This window comes from Alosa pseudoharengus, unplaced genomic scaffold (genome assembly GCF_046254945.1).
Source record: "Alosa pseudoharengus isolate Yale_2024_CS ecotype anadromous, Long Island Sound unplaced genomic scaffold, YU_APseudo_1.1 YU_APseudo_1.1_scf_1, whole genome shotgun sequence".
In the NCBI taxonomy this organism is placed as follows: domain Eukaryota; kingdom Metazoa; phylum Chordata; class Actinopteri; order Clupeiformes; family Clupeidae; genus Alosa; species Alosa pseudoharengus.
The window spans coordinates 8,053,180-8,069,028 of NW_027468564.1; the positions used below are offsets into that span (position 1 = coordinate 8,053,180).

At 41.2% G+C, this 15,849-nt stretch overlaps 1 protein-coding gene across 1 annotated transcript in view; it reads left to right on the forward strand.

Annotated features, from left to right (window-relative positions):
- LOC143136310 (uncharacterized) overlaps positions 1-15,849 on the forward strand; it is a 103,693-nt gene that overhangs the window by 11,216 nt on the left and 76,628 nt on the right. The window contains exon 3 of the mRNA XM_076296964.1: positions 2,709-3,349. Coding sequence (XP_076153079.1) covers positions 2,709-3,349 — 641 coding nt within the window. The remainder of the gene's footprint in view (positions 1-2,708; positions 3,350-15,849) is intronic.

Here is a 15,849-nt window from a genome sequence, read left to right on the forward strand (position 1 = left end):
GTTCACACCCCCACCTGCAGTCTCCTATCCCCATCACCAATCAGTTCACACCCCCACCTGCAGTCTCCTACCCCCATCACCAATCAGTTCACACCCCCACCTGCTGTCTTGTACGCCAATCAGTTCACACCTCCACCCCCACCTGCAGTCTTCTACACTCATCATCAACCAGTTCACACCTCCACCCCACCCCCACATACCCTCCTTTGTGGACTTTGGGCAGGTTGATCCATGGACATGCCCAACTGATTACCATCAGAATTGTCTAACCAATAATAATTTGTCATCATCATTTGCAATGCAAATACAGTATTCTTGCAGCTGATTGGGTAAAATGGACTCCAGGATGCCAACAGGTCAGATAAAGGTCTTATAGCAGAGAGTGGTTGTCACAGGGATGCTGTGGAAGTATAGTGTGTAGGTGTATATTATCAACAGGACAACTGTACTGTTCTTTGGCCACATATACATTTTGTTATTTTCAAACTGAAGGGAAGTTTGAGAGGATTTCTTTGGCGTAGCAAAACTTAAGTCTGAAATGACAGAACCACTAATACCAGTGAAGATGGAGATCAAAGAAGAAGAGTTTGATGATTTCCTCCGTGAACATATTTTGGCCAGTAAATTGGAAGATAATACTGTATTGGAACATGACTGTAAGACTGAGACACAAACATCATCTACTTACAAAGAAGAGAAATTCACACCGGTGGACATTACAGAGGGAAATGATTCATCTACTACAAGTAAGATGCTTAAAAAACCTGGAGGGGTTCTTAGTTAATAGCATTGTTTATATTAGATTCTGAGGGAATACTTACATCATTGCACATTATTTGCTGTCTGTTATACTTGTTCGGTAGCGGAGTGGCAATCGAGAGAGCCGGGAGGATTCCTGGTGGGCCGGTGGCGTTTTAGTGTTTTGGAGCCGGGCTGATTACTGTGATGTGATCGCATGCTATTGATGTTTGAGTGTTTCCTTTGCTGCCCTGCTTCCCCGCGGCCCTGGAAATGACTGATGTCCTGACGTGCAGGCTATCGAGGCAGGGCGGCCTATACATTCACTACCCACATTGCGTAGGCCGTAGGGATTCACAAATGTATCAAGGCCCTTTCTCCCTCTTGCGTCAAGTTAGCGAGAGCTTTATTTATTTTGTTGATGAGCAGATGAAGCATAACTATTCAAACAAGAGAAAAGAAAAAAAACTCAAGAGGGTGGAGGGTCTGGGAGGAAACGCTTTAGCTTGAAATGTCCTGGTAATATTTAATGTCTCCTTTATGTAACAGGGCTGCCCTATTAGCAACCATGCATTTAAAATGTAATATAAAAATAGACACATTTATCAAGAAAACAAACACATTAGCCTGCCAGTGTTTTGATAAGATGTCTTAAGTCAAACTCTTTGTCAGTTTTAAATGATTTCATTTGAAAGGTCTTGGTTTTTTTTATATTAAAAATGTAATGTTTGTATCAATATAAGATTTATAACTATTGGCTTTCACAAGCAGTTTTTACAGTATGTGTGCTCCAACATACTACAACGTCCAACATTTGCGCTATAGTCCAATTCAAAACTGACCTGTCCCCTACAGACCCCGTGTCTCTGGCCCAGATGAAGAGAGTATCAGTGGTGCTGGTGGACTGCTGTAGACCACAAGGCCAGCGAGGGACGAACAAGCAGACGCAGACCAATGGAGATGCAGAACAGCCCAGGACCAGTAAGAGACACACAAACACACACACACACACACACACACACACACACACACTCACACAGGGGTTGCAAGTAATCATTAAGCCTATACTTTCATAGTTGATTAATCTGTTGATCTGTGGGACTATTGTTGATTAGTTGTTTGACCAATAACATCAGGGCTCGGAAATTGTTTTTGTGTTGTGGTGTGGAATTTGGCTGCTTATCGTCTGTGTCAATAGGTTACTTCAGACTGTCATGTTAAACTGGCTTGCCATATCAAGCCTGTGTCAATAGGTTACTTCAGACTGTCATGTTAAACTGGCTTGCCATATCAAGTCTGTTTCACGCTGGTTTCCTTTCACCAAATCACTCTTTCTAAGATTAATAATGACCGGTATAGTTGGGACTTATGATCAGTTTTGATCATGTGATCAGTGTGCCTCAAATCTGTTCAGACTGCCGTATACAAATATATATATCCTACACACACAGGACAGCCACATCCCGCAATATGGTTGGGACTTATTTTCCAATACTGACTGGTGGATAATATATGACCCCTCTTATTATACAGATGCTTGCCAAAATGAGAAAAAAAATCTTAACCCAATGTGTCTCAAAAAGAATATGACCATGATGACTCCTCTCCTACAAGTTTTATTCTTAAAAGTTTGTATTATAAAAACATGGTGGTGATGAGTTCTTCATATTCTTTATATAATATGTTAGGATAATATTTGAATCATAGGATGCATTTTTACCATATTTAAAACACGGTCCTCTGCTTTTCGACGTCATGTATCTGTGCCTGTGTTGACATTCACATACTATCTCTAGCTACACACTTTTACTATAAATCCCTAAGTGGAGAAAGATAACATTTTCATTGCTCTAGGAGGAGAAAGAGAGATTATATGTTTTAATAATTTTCTTATATTACAGCAGTTGAAAGGATCACAGATGGAACGAGTTTCAAGATGGAGTCAGATCTCAATCCACATCAGACAGCACATACTGGAGAAAAGCCATATCAGTGTACAGATTGTGGAAAGACTTTTAATAAGTTGACTTATCTCAAGATACACCAGAGGATCCATACTGGGGAAAGGTCTTATCACTGTTCAGATTGTGGAAAGACTTTCAGATCAAGCTCAGTTCTTACTGTCCATCAGAGAACACATACTGGAGAAAGGCCATATCAATGTTCAGTTTGTGAAAAGACTTTCAGATCAAGCTTCTATCTTACCGTCCATCAGAGATCACATACTGGAGAAAAGCCATATTACTGTAAAGATTGTGGAAATACTTTTAATAGTTTGTCTAATCTCACCAGACACCAGAAAATTCATACCGGGGAAAAGCCATATCAGTGTGTTACATGTGGGAAGAGATTCAGAACCAACAGAGACTTCATTATCCATCAGAGAACACATACTCGAGAAAAGCCATATCAGTGTTCAGAGTGTGGAAAAACTTTTACCCAGACAGGTCATCTCAAGAGACACCAGAAAATCCATACTGGGGAAAAGTCATATCAGTGTGTTACATGTGGGAAGAGGTTCAGAAACAACAGAGATCTTACTGTCCATCAGAGAACACATACTGGGGAAAAGCCATATCAGTGTACAGATTGTGGAAAGACATTTACTCAGGCAGCTCATCTCAAAAATCACCAGAGAATCCATTCTCGGTAGTCCTTCGGTAGAAAGTCTTTTATTGTTAAATGTCATTAAATGGTGTGTAATTACCAGGTACATCAGAGGATCCATTTAGAGGAGAAACCATATCTGTGTACTCCGATACAGACATCAGAGCGTCCATACTCTGTAGTCCTTCATTTTTTTAAACATGGTGAAGCAGCTTTTTGCTGCTATGTGTTTCAGCTCTGCAATCAACTTTCATCATAAAAGCCACCACAGTTGTGAATCTAACTGTTCTCAGATGTCTTCTGCTAACTGCACTGGGTTACATATTCTGAATAGGTCTTTAAATTATTCTACCTTGTGACTTTAATTTTGTCTCATCAGGTGTGCCATGGGACATTGTCCAATTTCATTCAGTAGGCTGTGCCGTTGTTGAGCATCAGTGCCTGCAATGTAGTGACTTAAGTAAATAAATACTCTTCTCTTTCATGTTGGACACCTTTAGTAGCATTTATTTTTTATTTTATTTTCACACATCCCACTGCTCTGCAGGTGTGGTTTGTGCTCATTAACTCATTGAGTGCCAAAAATGTAATATTACGTTTTTCCTTCCCATGCGTTGAGTGCCAAAAACGTAATATTACGTTTTTAGCTTTTTTTTTAAATTACTAAACTAGACACTCTAACACACCTTATATGTGATTTTGGGAACTCTGTGATGAATGTAAATGAAATATATGACGATCGTGAAACTCATGAAAACGCACACTCTGGACATTTTATCATAACTCGGTTGCCGCTTTTGGTCGAATCAATGACGCATGCACGTCAGGTCAAAACCAGGCCATTTTCGTGGGTCTATCACTAGGTGGCAGTCTCGCCAGGTCTCGCTGATCACTTCCCGGAAAGTCACACAAGTAAGTAACAGGCAACACTTCATATTTCATGAAAGACGTTATATCTCCATTTCTAGAAAAAAACAGCGATTTTGGTGAAAACTAGCCACTGTTTATCTTGGGATTTCTCAGGAACAGAGGCGTGTAGAAATACACGGTTTGCACCCACCGAGAGCTTAAAGTCTCACCTTTTAATCGAGCTATTGCATGTGTTCATAGCTATAACACAGAATATGCTGTGGCTGTACAAAAATCATCAACAATGGTCTAGATTGCTGGCACTCTAGACAAAGCTCCCGAAAACAGCTTGGCATTCAATGAGTTAAAGGGAAGAAGCTGTTCTTCAGTCTGTTCGTTCTGTTGTTTTATGCTTCTGTATCTCTTTCATGGAAATGTTACTTGTTTTACTGTGATATTCTCAGTCCACACAACTCCAGCCCATCCCCACCTGCAGTCTCCTACCCTCATCACTCACCAGTTCACATCTCCACCCCACCTGCAGTCTCCTACCCCCATCACCAATCAGTTCACACCTCCACCCCCACCTGCAGTCTCCTACCCCCATCACCAATCAAAGAAGAAGAGTTTGATTATTTCCTTCCATAAACATATTTTGGCCTGTAAGTTGGAAGATATGACTATTGGAACATGGCTGTAGGACGGAGACACAAACATAATACAACAACAACCATATGAAAGGTCATGCTAAGAGTAGAAAACATAATATTGGCCTTGCCTATTCATTATGTGTTAATTGTGCTCACTGTACATGTGTAAGTGTGACTGTCAATCTGCAAACATGACAGCTGTTTCCAGCCGACACATACTCTGTATCATTACATTAATACACAGGATTAGATGTTAAAATCCCTTGTGCCAAAATCCAAGGTAAAAACACATTCAGAAGCCCCTGCTCAAGTTTAACTTTAAAAAGCACACTACCCACAAATCCGCCAACAAATGGTCACAAGCACAATGCAAATGGCCTATCCAACAGCAGTAGCCTATATAGTATGCGGCATGTCATTGGGGTTATCAAGTGGGCACCCTCATTCACCGATGTTTCGTTAAGTTAGGCCCACGACACCTCATGAAGGCTTAACAGTGAAACCAGCGTCCTGGAGACACTCCCCTCCATGCTACCACCATATTACCACATTGAAATATCCAATACTCAAAATACTCTTAACCAGCCCAGGCATGGTCTAAGTTGGCTAGGTCGGTCCGTCCCGTTGATGTGGACTGAACCATAAACCATAAAGAACCTTAGCCAAGTACCATCACCCTAGGCACAGCCCATCACAAACACAAAACAAATTAGCCAGTTAGCTTAGCCCATTATCTTAGGCCCCATCCCAAACACAAAACAAATTAGCCAGCAGTTAGCAGTTAGCTTACACCCCATGCTGCCCCATATTACCACAACAAGCATCCAAATACCCTTAACCAACCTAGGCATGGTTTAAGTTGGCTAGGTCGGTCCGTCCCGTTGATGTGGACTAAACCATAAACCATAAAGAACCTTAGCCAAGTACCATCAACCTAGGCACAGTCCATCACAAACACAAAACAAATGAGCCAGTTAGCTTACCTTAGCTTGCGCCCCAGGAAGGGTAACTTCTCCTTACCCACCACCAAAACAAATGAGCCAGTTAGCTTACCTTAGCTTGCGCCCCAGGAAGGGTAACTTCTCCTTACCCACGACCAAAACAAATGAGCCAGTTAGCTTACCTTAGCTTGCGCCCCAGGAAGGGTAACTTCTCCTTACCCACAACCATTCGCTTGCCCGATCTGCTGCTAAGGACATGTTACTAACCACCTGCCTTAGACTTCGACCACAAATGCCCAATTCAGACAGCAAGCCAATAGCAGATCTGGCCACAAACCCACGTGCACCGATTTCAATAGGCCTTAATCGTGCACTCCAACCTCGCTTAGCTGCCTCCTCTGCTATTTCAGTATATTTAGCTCTCTTCAGCTCATTGGCCACTTCCACTCTGTCTTCCCAAGGAACAGTGAGTTCAATGAAGTAAACTATCTTCTCTGAATCCGACCATAGAATTACGTCAGGACGTAGCTTAGTACTCACTATATGTGGAGGTACCGCCATCTGCTGGCCAAGATCAACCTTCATTTCCCAGCCCGCCCCATTTTTCAACTGGCCGGTTTTGCACCTGGCCTTCGCGGAACAAGGTTTATCCCCCTGACGTACAAAGTTAATTTGCCTTACCCCTTTACTAGCTGCTAATGAATTGACTTCTCTTCTTTTATCCTCTATTGCCGCTGCCACACATTTCAATACCTGGTTATGACGCCACGTATACCGCCCCTGGGTGAGACTTACCTTGCATCCTGATAGGATATGGTGGAGACTGCCCACACACGAGCAAAGTATGCATTTATCATCCTCACCAAACCATTGACTTAAATTCTTGGGAGATGGGAGCACATCATATGTAGCACCTAACATAAATCTGATCTTACTAGCTTCCATGCCCCATAGATCTTTCCATTTAATCTGTCTTTTTTCCACCCCTTCCCAGTTCACCCACTGCCCTTGTTTTGCCTGCGACACTGCCTTAGTACATCTTACAGCCTCCTCCTGTCTATGCATTTCCTCCACTACCATTTTCCTCTTTTCTCCTGCAGAAGCCTTACTCCACAAGGGTTTACTTGCACCCACCCCTAGACCCCCCCGCCCGTGCTGCACATGGCCCATTATATCTCTATGCTTCAATGCTGATTGAGCTTGCTTAACTGCCTGCTCTAGGTTCCACTTCCTCCCTGCATTAACTGAGGGTGCAACTTTCCTCACCACTGGGTCCTTGGACTGAGTAAGAGTCAATTCCAATCTAGCCTTAGCACACTTAAATTCCTCTGTCAGACTAGATATTGGCAACTCTACAATACCCTTCCCATACAAGGCTACACTGCTTAAGCAGCGTGGGACTCCGAGCCATTTTCTGACAAAGGAGTTGATCATTTTTTCCAACCTCTCTACCTTTGACAGAGGAACTTCATAAACTGTCAATGGCCACATTAGCCGAGGCAACAAACCAAACTGCAAACACCACAGCTTGAGCTTACCTGGCAGCCCCGACTTGTCAATTTTTGCAATACCTTGCCTAGTGACCTGTCTCAAGTCTTCAACCTGTGATTTATCACTAAGGCTTGCATCATACCACCTTCCCAGGCTCTTCACTGGTTTCTCCAGAACTGTGGGAATCACCTCCTTATTTATAGCAAACTTCTTATCTGTTACCTTCCCTTTAATAATTGAGAGACTCCTAGACTTACTTGGTTTCACCTTCATTCTGGCCCATTGCAGATTACTATTTAACTTACCCAGCAACCTGTTGGTGCATGGAACGGTTGTCGTCAAGGTTGTCATGTCGTCCATGAAAGCCCGAATCGGGGGGAGGCGTGGCCCTCCCTGCAACTTCTCCCCGCCCACTACCCATTTTGAGGCCCTAATAATGACCTCCATTGCCATTGTAAAAGCAAGTGGGGAGATGGTACATCCGGCCATGATTCCTATCTCAAGTTGTTGCCAACCTGTGGTGTAATCAGCTGTAGTAAAACATAATTGAATATCCAGAAAGTATGCTTTTACTAGGCTTTTAATGCTACCTGGGATTCTGAAATAATCAAAGGCCTCCCACAACAGACTATGCGGCACAGACCCAAAAGCATTAGCCAAATCCAAGAACACAACGTGCAGGTCTCTCTTCTCACGCTTTGCTAATTGAATTTGGTGCCAAATCATGCTGGTATGCTCTAAGCACCCAGAGAAGCCAGGAATTCCAGCTTTTTGCACCGTGGTATCAATTAGTTTATTCCTTTCAAGGTAATTTGTCAGTCTCCGTGCCACCACACTAAAGAAAACCTTCCCTTCAACATTCAGTAGACTAATTGGCCTAAATTGATTAATCTCCACTGCGTCCTTTTCTTTGGGAATAAATATTCCCCCAGCCCTCCGCCAATCCTTGGGAATACTCTGCTTTTTCCAAACTATCTTCATTAATTGCCATAAAAATCTTAAAACATCTGGTGCACTCTTATACAACCGGTAGGGCACTCCATTAGGTCCCGGGGCTGAAGAGGCCCTTGCACGTTTTATTACTTCTTGCACCTCTTTCCACCTTGGTGGACTATCGTCGCATTGGCTACTTAATTCACCAATAGGTGGGATATCAGCAGGAAGTACCATCTCCCTGAACCTCTCCCTATCTTTGTGCACTCCCTCTAAATACTCCTCAAGCTTCTGCTTAGGTTCCAAAAGACTACCACTCTTCTGCATTACGAATAAAGACTTAACAAACTGAAATGGGTCTTTATAGAATGCTAGTCGGGCTCGTGATTTCTTCTTCTATTTTTCCTAATATTTTCAGCTCTTCTTAGCACTACTAACCGCTCCCTCACATCTGCCTGTAGACAGTCAATACCTTCCTTCTCATCATCTGTAGCTTTTCTCCACTGCTTCTTAAGCTGCCTCCTCTCCTTGATAAGTTTATCTATCTCCTGCTGGCGCCTAGATTTAACTACCTCATGTAGCTGTTTTGTCCTTCTCTCAATAGTCCCAAATCTTTCCTTACCATAGCTATAAATAATGTCTCCCATTTTCTCTAATTTGCTTTCAGCCGTCCCCATGAGCTGACCCAGGATACTGACCAAATCACTATTAACATCTTCCCACATTCTACATTCTGCTGCGCCTGGCCATCTAACCCCAGGCCTATGACCATTAATCTTCTCCCTCCTTGGCTGACTGGCCTCTCTCTCTGCCTCAGTGCTAGAACTTACCTCAACAACAGGGGTACTGATGTCCTGCGAACTGTGGGTTTCTTCCTGTCGCTGGACTTCAACCGACTGACTTGATGCACTTCTTAAGAAATAGCTATCAATGCGGGGACCCTGTGTTCCCTCTACCAAGCACTTCTTTTTCCCTTGATGAATTTTCAGGCCCTTTAGACTTGTAACCTTCTGCCAACCACACACACACATCTGCAGCTTTTTCTCAGTTTTCTCTGAACTAGTGGTTTCCACAAACATGTTTTCCTTACTCGTAATCAAATTCGTTCCAGGGTCAGTAACCATGTCTATCACAAGTGAGTCATCTTCCGCCCCTGCTCTCGCTGACTCTAGGGGTATTTTTTCATTATGTCGTACTGTAGCTTAGTAGGGTGCAGCCCATAGCTTAGTGAAGCCTGGGCTACTGCCACAATGAGCTGCTAACCCATTGTAGCCCCGGCGGGGTCTATTCCCTCCTGTCACCTAATATGATAATTTGTTATTAGATTGATAGATAGATAGATAGATAGATAGATAGATAGATATTTTCTTGATCCCCAAAGGGAAATTCCCTCTCAGACTATGTTTACACGAAGCAGGGCATTTTCCTAAACGAATATCTGGCCATCTACATTTGCAAATAAAACTGCATTTACACGAGACCGTTTTTTTTTTTAAATGTGTGTACACAAACCCGTGTACATACATGCTGTCATGAGCACGCTAAACCACAGTGGCAGTCTAACGATAAGATCAAGCTCACATTAACCAATCAGAACCCTGAAAAGTTGCACGTGAGAACATGTAAATGTAAACATTGGTCGCACATTTGGTGTACTTCTGTCGCATACTGTGACGTTGGCTGCCCAAAACTCCGTTTACCAGTTTACAACCAAACGCATAAACAAAGTTTTCCAAAAAAATCACTTTGGCCGGAGTTTTTTTGGATAACCGTTTTACGGGGCAAATTCTCTGTTTGCGTCTAAATGAAAGGCTCAAACGTAGGGAAATGTCTTCGTTTATAAAAATACACATGCTCATGTAAACGGGGTCTCAATAACTCTGAGACAGCTGCTCAGGATCAGGCAGACACATAGCTTATGTGCATTTAGATTGCCAACATATTCCCTACTCTTGGTATGATTTTTCAAGTGTTTGTTGACCATGGGTTATATTATATGTGCAACAACAGACACAGGGTACATTTTCCAATTTTGGTACTCAGGCAGTGACACAACCTGTTTTTCACTAATAGGTCTTCACAAGAAAATGGACTATAGGGCCTAGGCCTAGACATGAAATGCATTCGACAGATAACATTGCTATTGTTTATGCTATGACTGCTTATTTCATGCAACAGAAAGGTCAAAAAGTCCAAAGAAATAGAATACAACTTGCACATTGTAGCCTAAGGAAATACCTAACTCAGCCAGCTCACATAGGCTACAAAAGGGTGCTAGGTCAATTATTGTGAAATGTGTGCTAAGAAAATCGATATTTGTCATTAAAGATTGGAGACACAACGTCAGACCACTCTCCAAACAATAACAAGAATTAAGTGAAAATATCAATGAATCAGATAACATTACAGTCGGTCTGACTTTTAAAAAAAGTTTACAGTATAGTCTAAATCGCAGAGTTTAAAAATAAACTATTACCGATTTGACATATTAACATAGGCTACGCATTATAGTACCCTACCCAGACTGTAGGTCTACAGCGAGAGTCTTGTAACCTCTGTGTTTTTTTCTCTTGACGTTGAGGATACGCTTTTATACAGTAGATTTAAGCACTCTTCCTAGAGATTGTTGAGAAATATGTAACTGGGACAACATGGTCAGCGTGAGAAGACGTGCTGAAGGTGCGCTCTGGCCCACATTGAGCCCAGCCCCGATCTGCAAGCTGCAGCCAGGGGCTTCTCCACAAATCTGTAACTGTCGAGAGAGAGGAATGTGTGTGCTGGTGATTCACAAATGCAGAATAAGATTTCACAAATGCAATTTTCAGTTGTACAAATGACGTTTCATTTACAAATTCACATCTACATGTAAAAATATAATCACTTTCTCACTAACACGTCTCTTAGGTGTGGATGGAGGTTTACCAGAGACTTTCTAATGAGGAGTCGCAGCACTCCTCATTAGAAAGCAAAAATCCTCCATAGAAATTCATGGGGTTAGTTTGTAATGACAATATGGCAATTGTCTACACATATCTTGCCCGTAACGCGGCAAAAAAGTCAACACGAATACATTATGCCAATCATGTGATGTGTTGTGAATACATCGTGCCAACCATGTGTTGTGATCTCGCTGCTGGAGCAACGTTGGTAAGTGCACATTCGGAAATAAATGCCCGATAAGTGCCCAAAAAGCGTTACAATATGGCCGCTGAGTGGAGGGACTTGCCTAAAAGGACTTTGGGTTTACTTACTGCACAGCTATGCACAAAAAAATCCTGATGTATGAAACTGTGCGTACGCAGCATTCCATGCAGCTTTTCTTTGTACATCCCAATTAACGTGAAAATTAAGCATACATGCACGAGCATTACACTCCACCCTCTCTCCTCCCTCAATCACACTCATTCTAATATGCTAACTAGAAGGCCACTCGAGAGCGCAGACCTCCGCGAAGACAAAATGGCCTATCCCGCAATATTAATAACAATGAAAAGTCATTTGTGGATCCATTCATACTCGAACCTGCTCTAAAGTTTAATAATTGAAATCATCAAATTAATAAAAAAAGTTTATCTCCAGCGAATGCGAGGTAGAAGTGTTTATCCGACAAAATGGCAAGAATCTTATGTCGTTATCATCTGTAATTAATAACAAAAATAAAAAAACAGTAGTGGCAGAGCGTAGCAGTGGCTAGCTATAGGGTCAGAGACTGTGGCAGAATTATAGGTCAGTCTGCAAGTAGGTGACAGGGTTCGCATAACTGGGTTTGATGCATTTGAACCATTATAACACAACTGCATTAATTAAAAAAAACATTAAATCAATCGTGTCCAAGTAGGCTACCACTCATCGCGCACTCGAGGTGGAATAAACAAATTTGATCCAGGCCACATCGCCACAACATTACGATTTCTGGATCATATCCCTATATTTGCACACAAGTGTGACAACAATAATGCGAATGCTTACTCGAGGAAAGTCAAAGTATCCTATGCAGTTAATCACACTAAGGGAAATAGCGTATAGCCTATCCGCGCTTATTAGTCAGCCTATCTATTCTATCTATATGTGGTGACTATAGGTTTCACATTCCCTTTTAATTCGTATCCTCTAATAAGTCTACAGTTGTCATTATAGATAGGTTGTTGCTTAGTAGAATTTGAGCATGTTGCATGTCCATTTATATAGAAACATAGGCCTACTCTCGATGTGTTATCATTTTTACTGTGCAAATAAAGGCCTAGACTCGCGGCCAACTAATGTTGTTGCGCTGCACTGCCTGTAAGTGTTGCCAACTGACGATACACATTGGAAATGTGCGTACGCCAGACATGAAGTTTGCATGTAGGACCGCACATTCTCACATTCTAGTCAGTCTTCGTACATCCGGAAGTGAGCGTGAGAAGTGGCGTACGCAGCATTTTTGTGCGTACGCAAGCTTTGTACATGAGGCCCCTGATCATCTCCAAAATGTATTTTGGTGCAAGTTTGACATTTTCTGGTAGACTGGTTGGGCTCAGTAACGAATCAATGAATCTTTTTTCAAATGGCAGTCAAATTTCCAACTGAAATAGTCCTTCAGTTCAGGCTCCAAATACTTCAATACTTAAAAATGAATATTCTCTTTTTGAATGACGAGTTTAGGCTCTGAGCATAGACTACTGCTGCAATAAAGAATAAAAATAGATATATTTTATACAAATTAGAACAGTAGAACAAACACCCTGTAGAAATCAGCTCAAAGAGGACAGTGTAGGCTAACAGTAGTCATTTACATACGCTACTTTTCAGGTTTGCACGTACGCAATGTTATGAAATCCACGCAAGTCTTTGTACATGAGGCCCCAGATGTGGCTGCAAGAGTGAAAATCCTTGTAGCTCTTACAGATCCAGTTGCCAGGTTAATGGTGTGCCTTGCACAATGTTCTCTGCATGTTTTAGGGTAGGATGAGCCAGAACTGGACATATTGATTTTAAAAAATGAGATGACTCTCGTGGTGAGTTATAATGGCGAAAAGCCCCTTTACTTAAAACGCACACCTGCACTAGCCTACATCCAAAAAAGGAGTGACGGTTACAGCTTAATTGGACACTCAAATTCAAATCAAAACTCAGAATTCCAACTGACAGATTATATCATGCATAATAACAGAAAACACACAAAAACCATTCTATAGCATTCTACTTAAACTGTCTTTCCAACAGGACAATCATCAGACAGAACAGAAGAGGAAAAGTGTACATATTCAGAATTATTACAGGTGATATCTGAAATTATTAATTCATCATTTGACATAGAAAAGGGTTACATTTTCCCAATTTGAATGCATGAAGTATTGTCTGAATAACTCACACTGCAAACTGTATTTTTGTACATTTGAGCTTTTGATATGCTTTTCGTATTCCTATTTTCCTATTCCTATTTCCTATTTGTTTTTTCATAATTTTGGCACATAGGGATATCACTGAGCACCCTCCTAAATATTAAAGAGCTACCCCAAGTCAACAAGTTTAAGTAAAAATAAATAAAACCAGCTCTGACCCCATGGCTCCCGGCATTATCTGAAATATATAAATTCATTAATTGACATAGTAAAGGGTTAAATTGTCCAAATTTGAATGCATGAAATACTGAAAAACTATCACAGAGAACACTGTATTTTATTACATTTTATTTGAGTTGATTTGCATTTAATACGAGTACTCATCTTGAAATTAGAGGTATCCTATTTTTTCATGATTTTGGCACAGTGGGCTTTTTCATATTTAAACATTAAATTACACACACGTCACATTCACGTCACTCTTGGAATATATTCATAGTGCAGCGCAGCCGTTTAAGTTAGTTCAGTTCAACAAGAGAGTGAACCACAGGAAGTAACGGTTGTCAATAGCTCTGCAGTGCATCGTTTTGCTGTTAAGAGTTTAAGAAAAATTTGAATCCTCTCGCCAGGTAGGCATCTGAACTAGTTTTCCTTTGCTTTCAGTACGTCTTATGTTAATCAACTACTGGAATGAGTTAACGTTATTTGGGAAAACTGGGGAAAGGACGTTGGAGCTAGCATCTCAACATTTTGGTTAATGTTAACGTTAACGCAGCCGTTGACGTTAACATAATTGCTATGCTAGCCGACCGTCTAGCTAACTACAACGGTGTTGTCAACTTTATAGCCTACTGATGATATGTCTTCAATAAATTACCTTTGTAAAGTATGTAACTCGTAAATAAGTTTAAAGAGCATTTTGTTGGTAGTTTTTGTTTTTAATGGCAGTGTACGTTCGCTTCAACTTAGTTCTGCTGTGTCTCGTTTTGCTGTTAAGACTTTTGCTGTTAGGAAAAGTCTTGAATCGTATTTCATGCAACAGAATCTCGCCAGGCTTTGACGAGTTATCAGATGGTAACTAACGTTGGATCTGCTGTTTTTAAGCCTGGTGCACAACGAACGTCCTGCTTTGCTCGAGTCTGAGGGGATCCAAAGGATTCTATCGCCAACGGCTTGTGTCTTCTGTCGACAGTCCTCACCGCTCAACTCCTGAGGTACATTCAATGTTTGTGTTTTTTCTTAACAGTTAAGCTTAAATCTGAACGATATGGTTACATTCCATTGTAATGGTGATTGCATTGTTACCTTCGTCAAGCGTACGTCCAACTCCACTGTATGTTGGCGGAGAGTGTCAAGTGTGCAAACGTTCGCATGTGGATTTGAACGCAAGTTCTGAAGACAGAGTAGGCTACGCGACACAGGATAACTGCTGCTACAGATGGGGAGGGGTTTAGTGCAGTGGTTCTCAACCCATTCTATTCGCTAGTCGTTCTACATTTACTCCATTTTCTATTTACTCAATTTTCTCACTCAGTTGTCTGTTTTCCCAAGATGGCACATTTTTGCGATGGTCAGCTGGAGAAGGGCAATGTCCAAATTTGTTCAGATTCATATAACCTTTTGCTTTTTGACTTTTTGAGTTAGTGACTTTACGCAACTACTTGGGCCTCAGGGCCCCTTGATCTCTTGGGCTCGGTAGGCTCATTCAGTATTCCATCCTTGCTCACATGCCAAACATGTTTTGGGGCTCCCCTCTAGACTTTTGCCCCACTGGGGTTGGTAAACCCCTGTAATATAGTTGTTATCTACACCAAACCAGTCAGCTTTTAACCTTAGAGGGTACTAAAATCACATTTATTTTAAACTTTCACATTCAAAGTGAATCACTAAATGTGGTTTACTGAAGTTGAATTGAGAAATGACAAAATACAACAGCATTTGTGTTTGTTGTGAACAAGTATAACCGTTTAATGACTTGTTGGTAACACTTTCAATGAAGGTTATATTTATAACGCCCTATAAATGCATTCATAACATTTTATAAGGTGTTCACAAGGCGTCATAACCAACTTCATGATACATGACAGCTAAGTATGAATGATTATAATTTTAATCTGAATAATGCATTATAAATATGTCAAGATCTGCCTACTCACTTGTCAGTTTTATGATGCATCATAACTACTTTGCCTTGCTAAATGCGTATAGTGATGCATAAAGAGTATTGACTTCTACTGTAGTCCTATCTTTAACTATTAGTATAATAAAGTTATAATAATTTATATCTCCCTATAGCACACAACAGCTATGCAATAT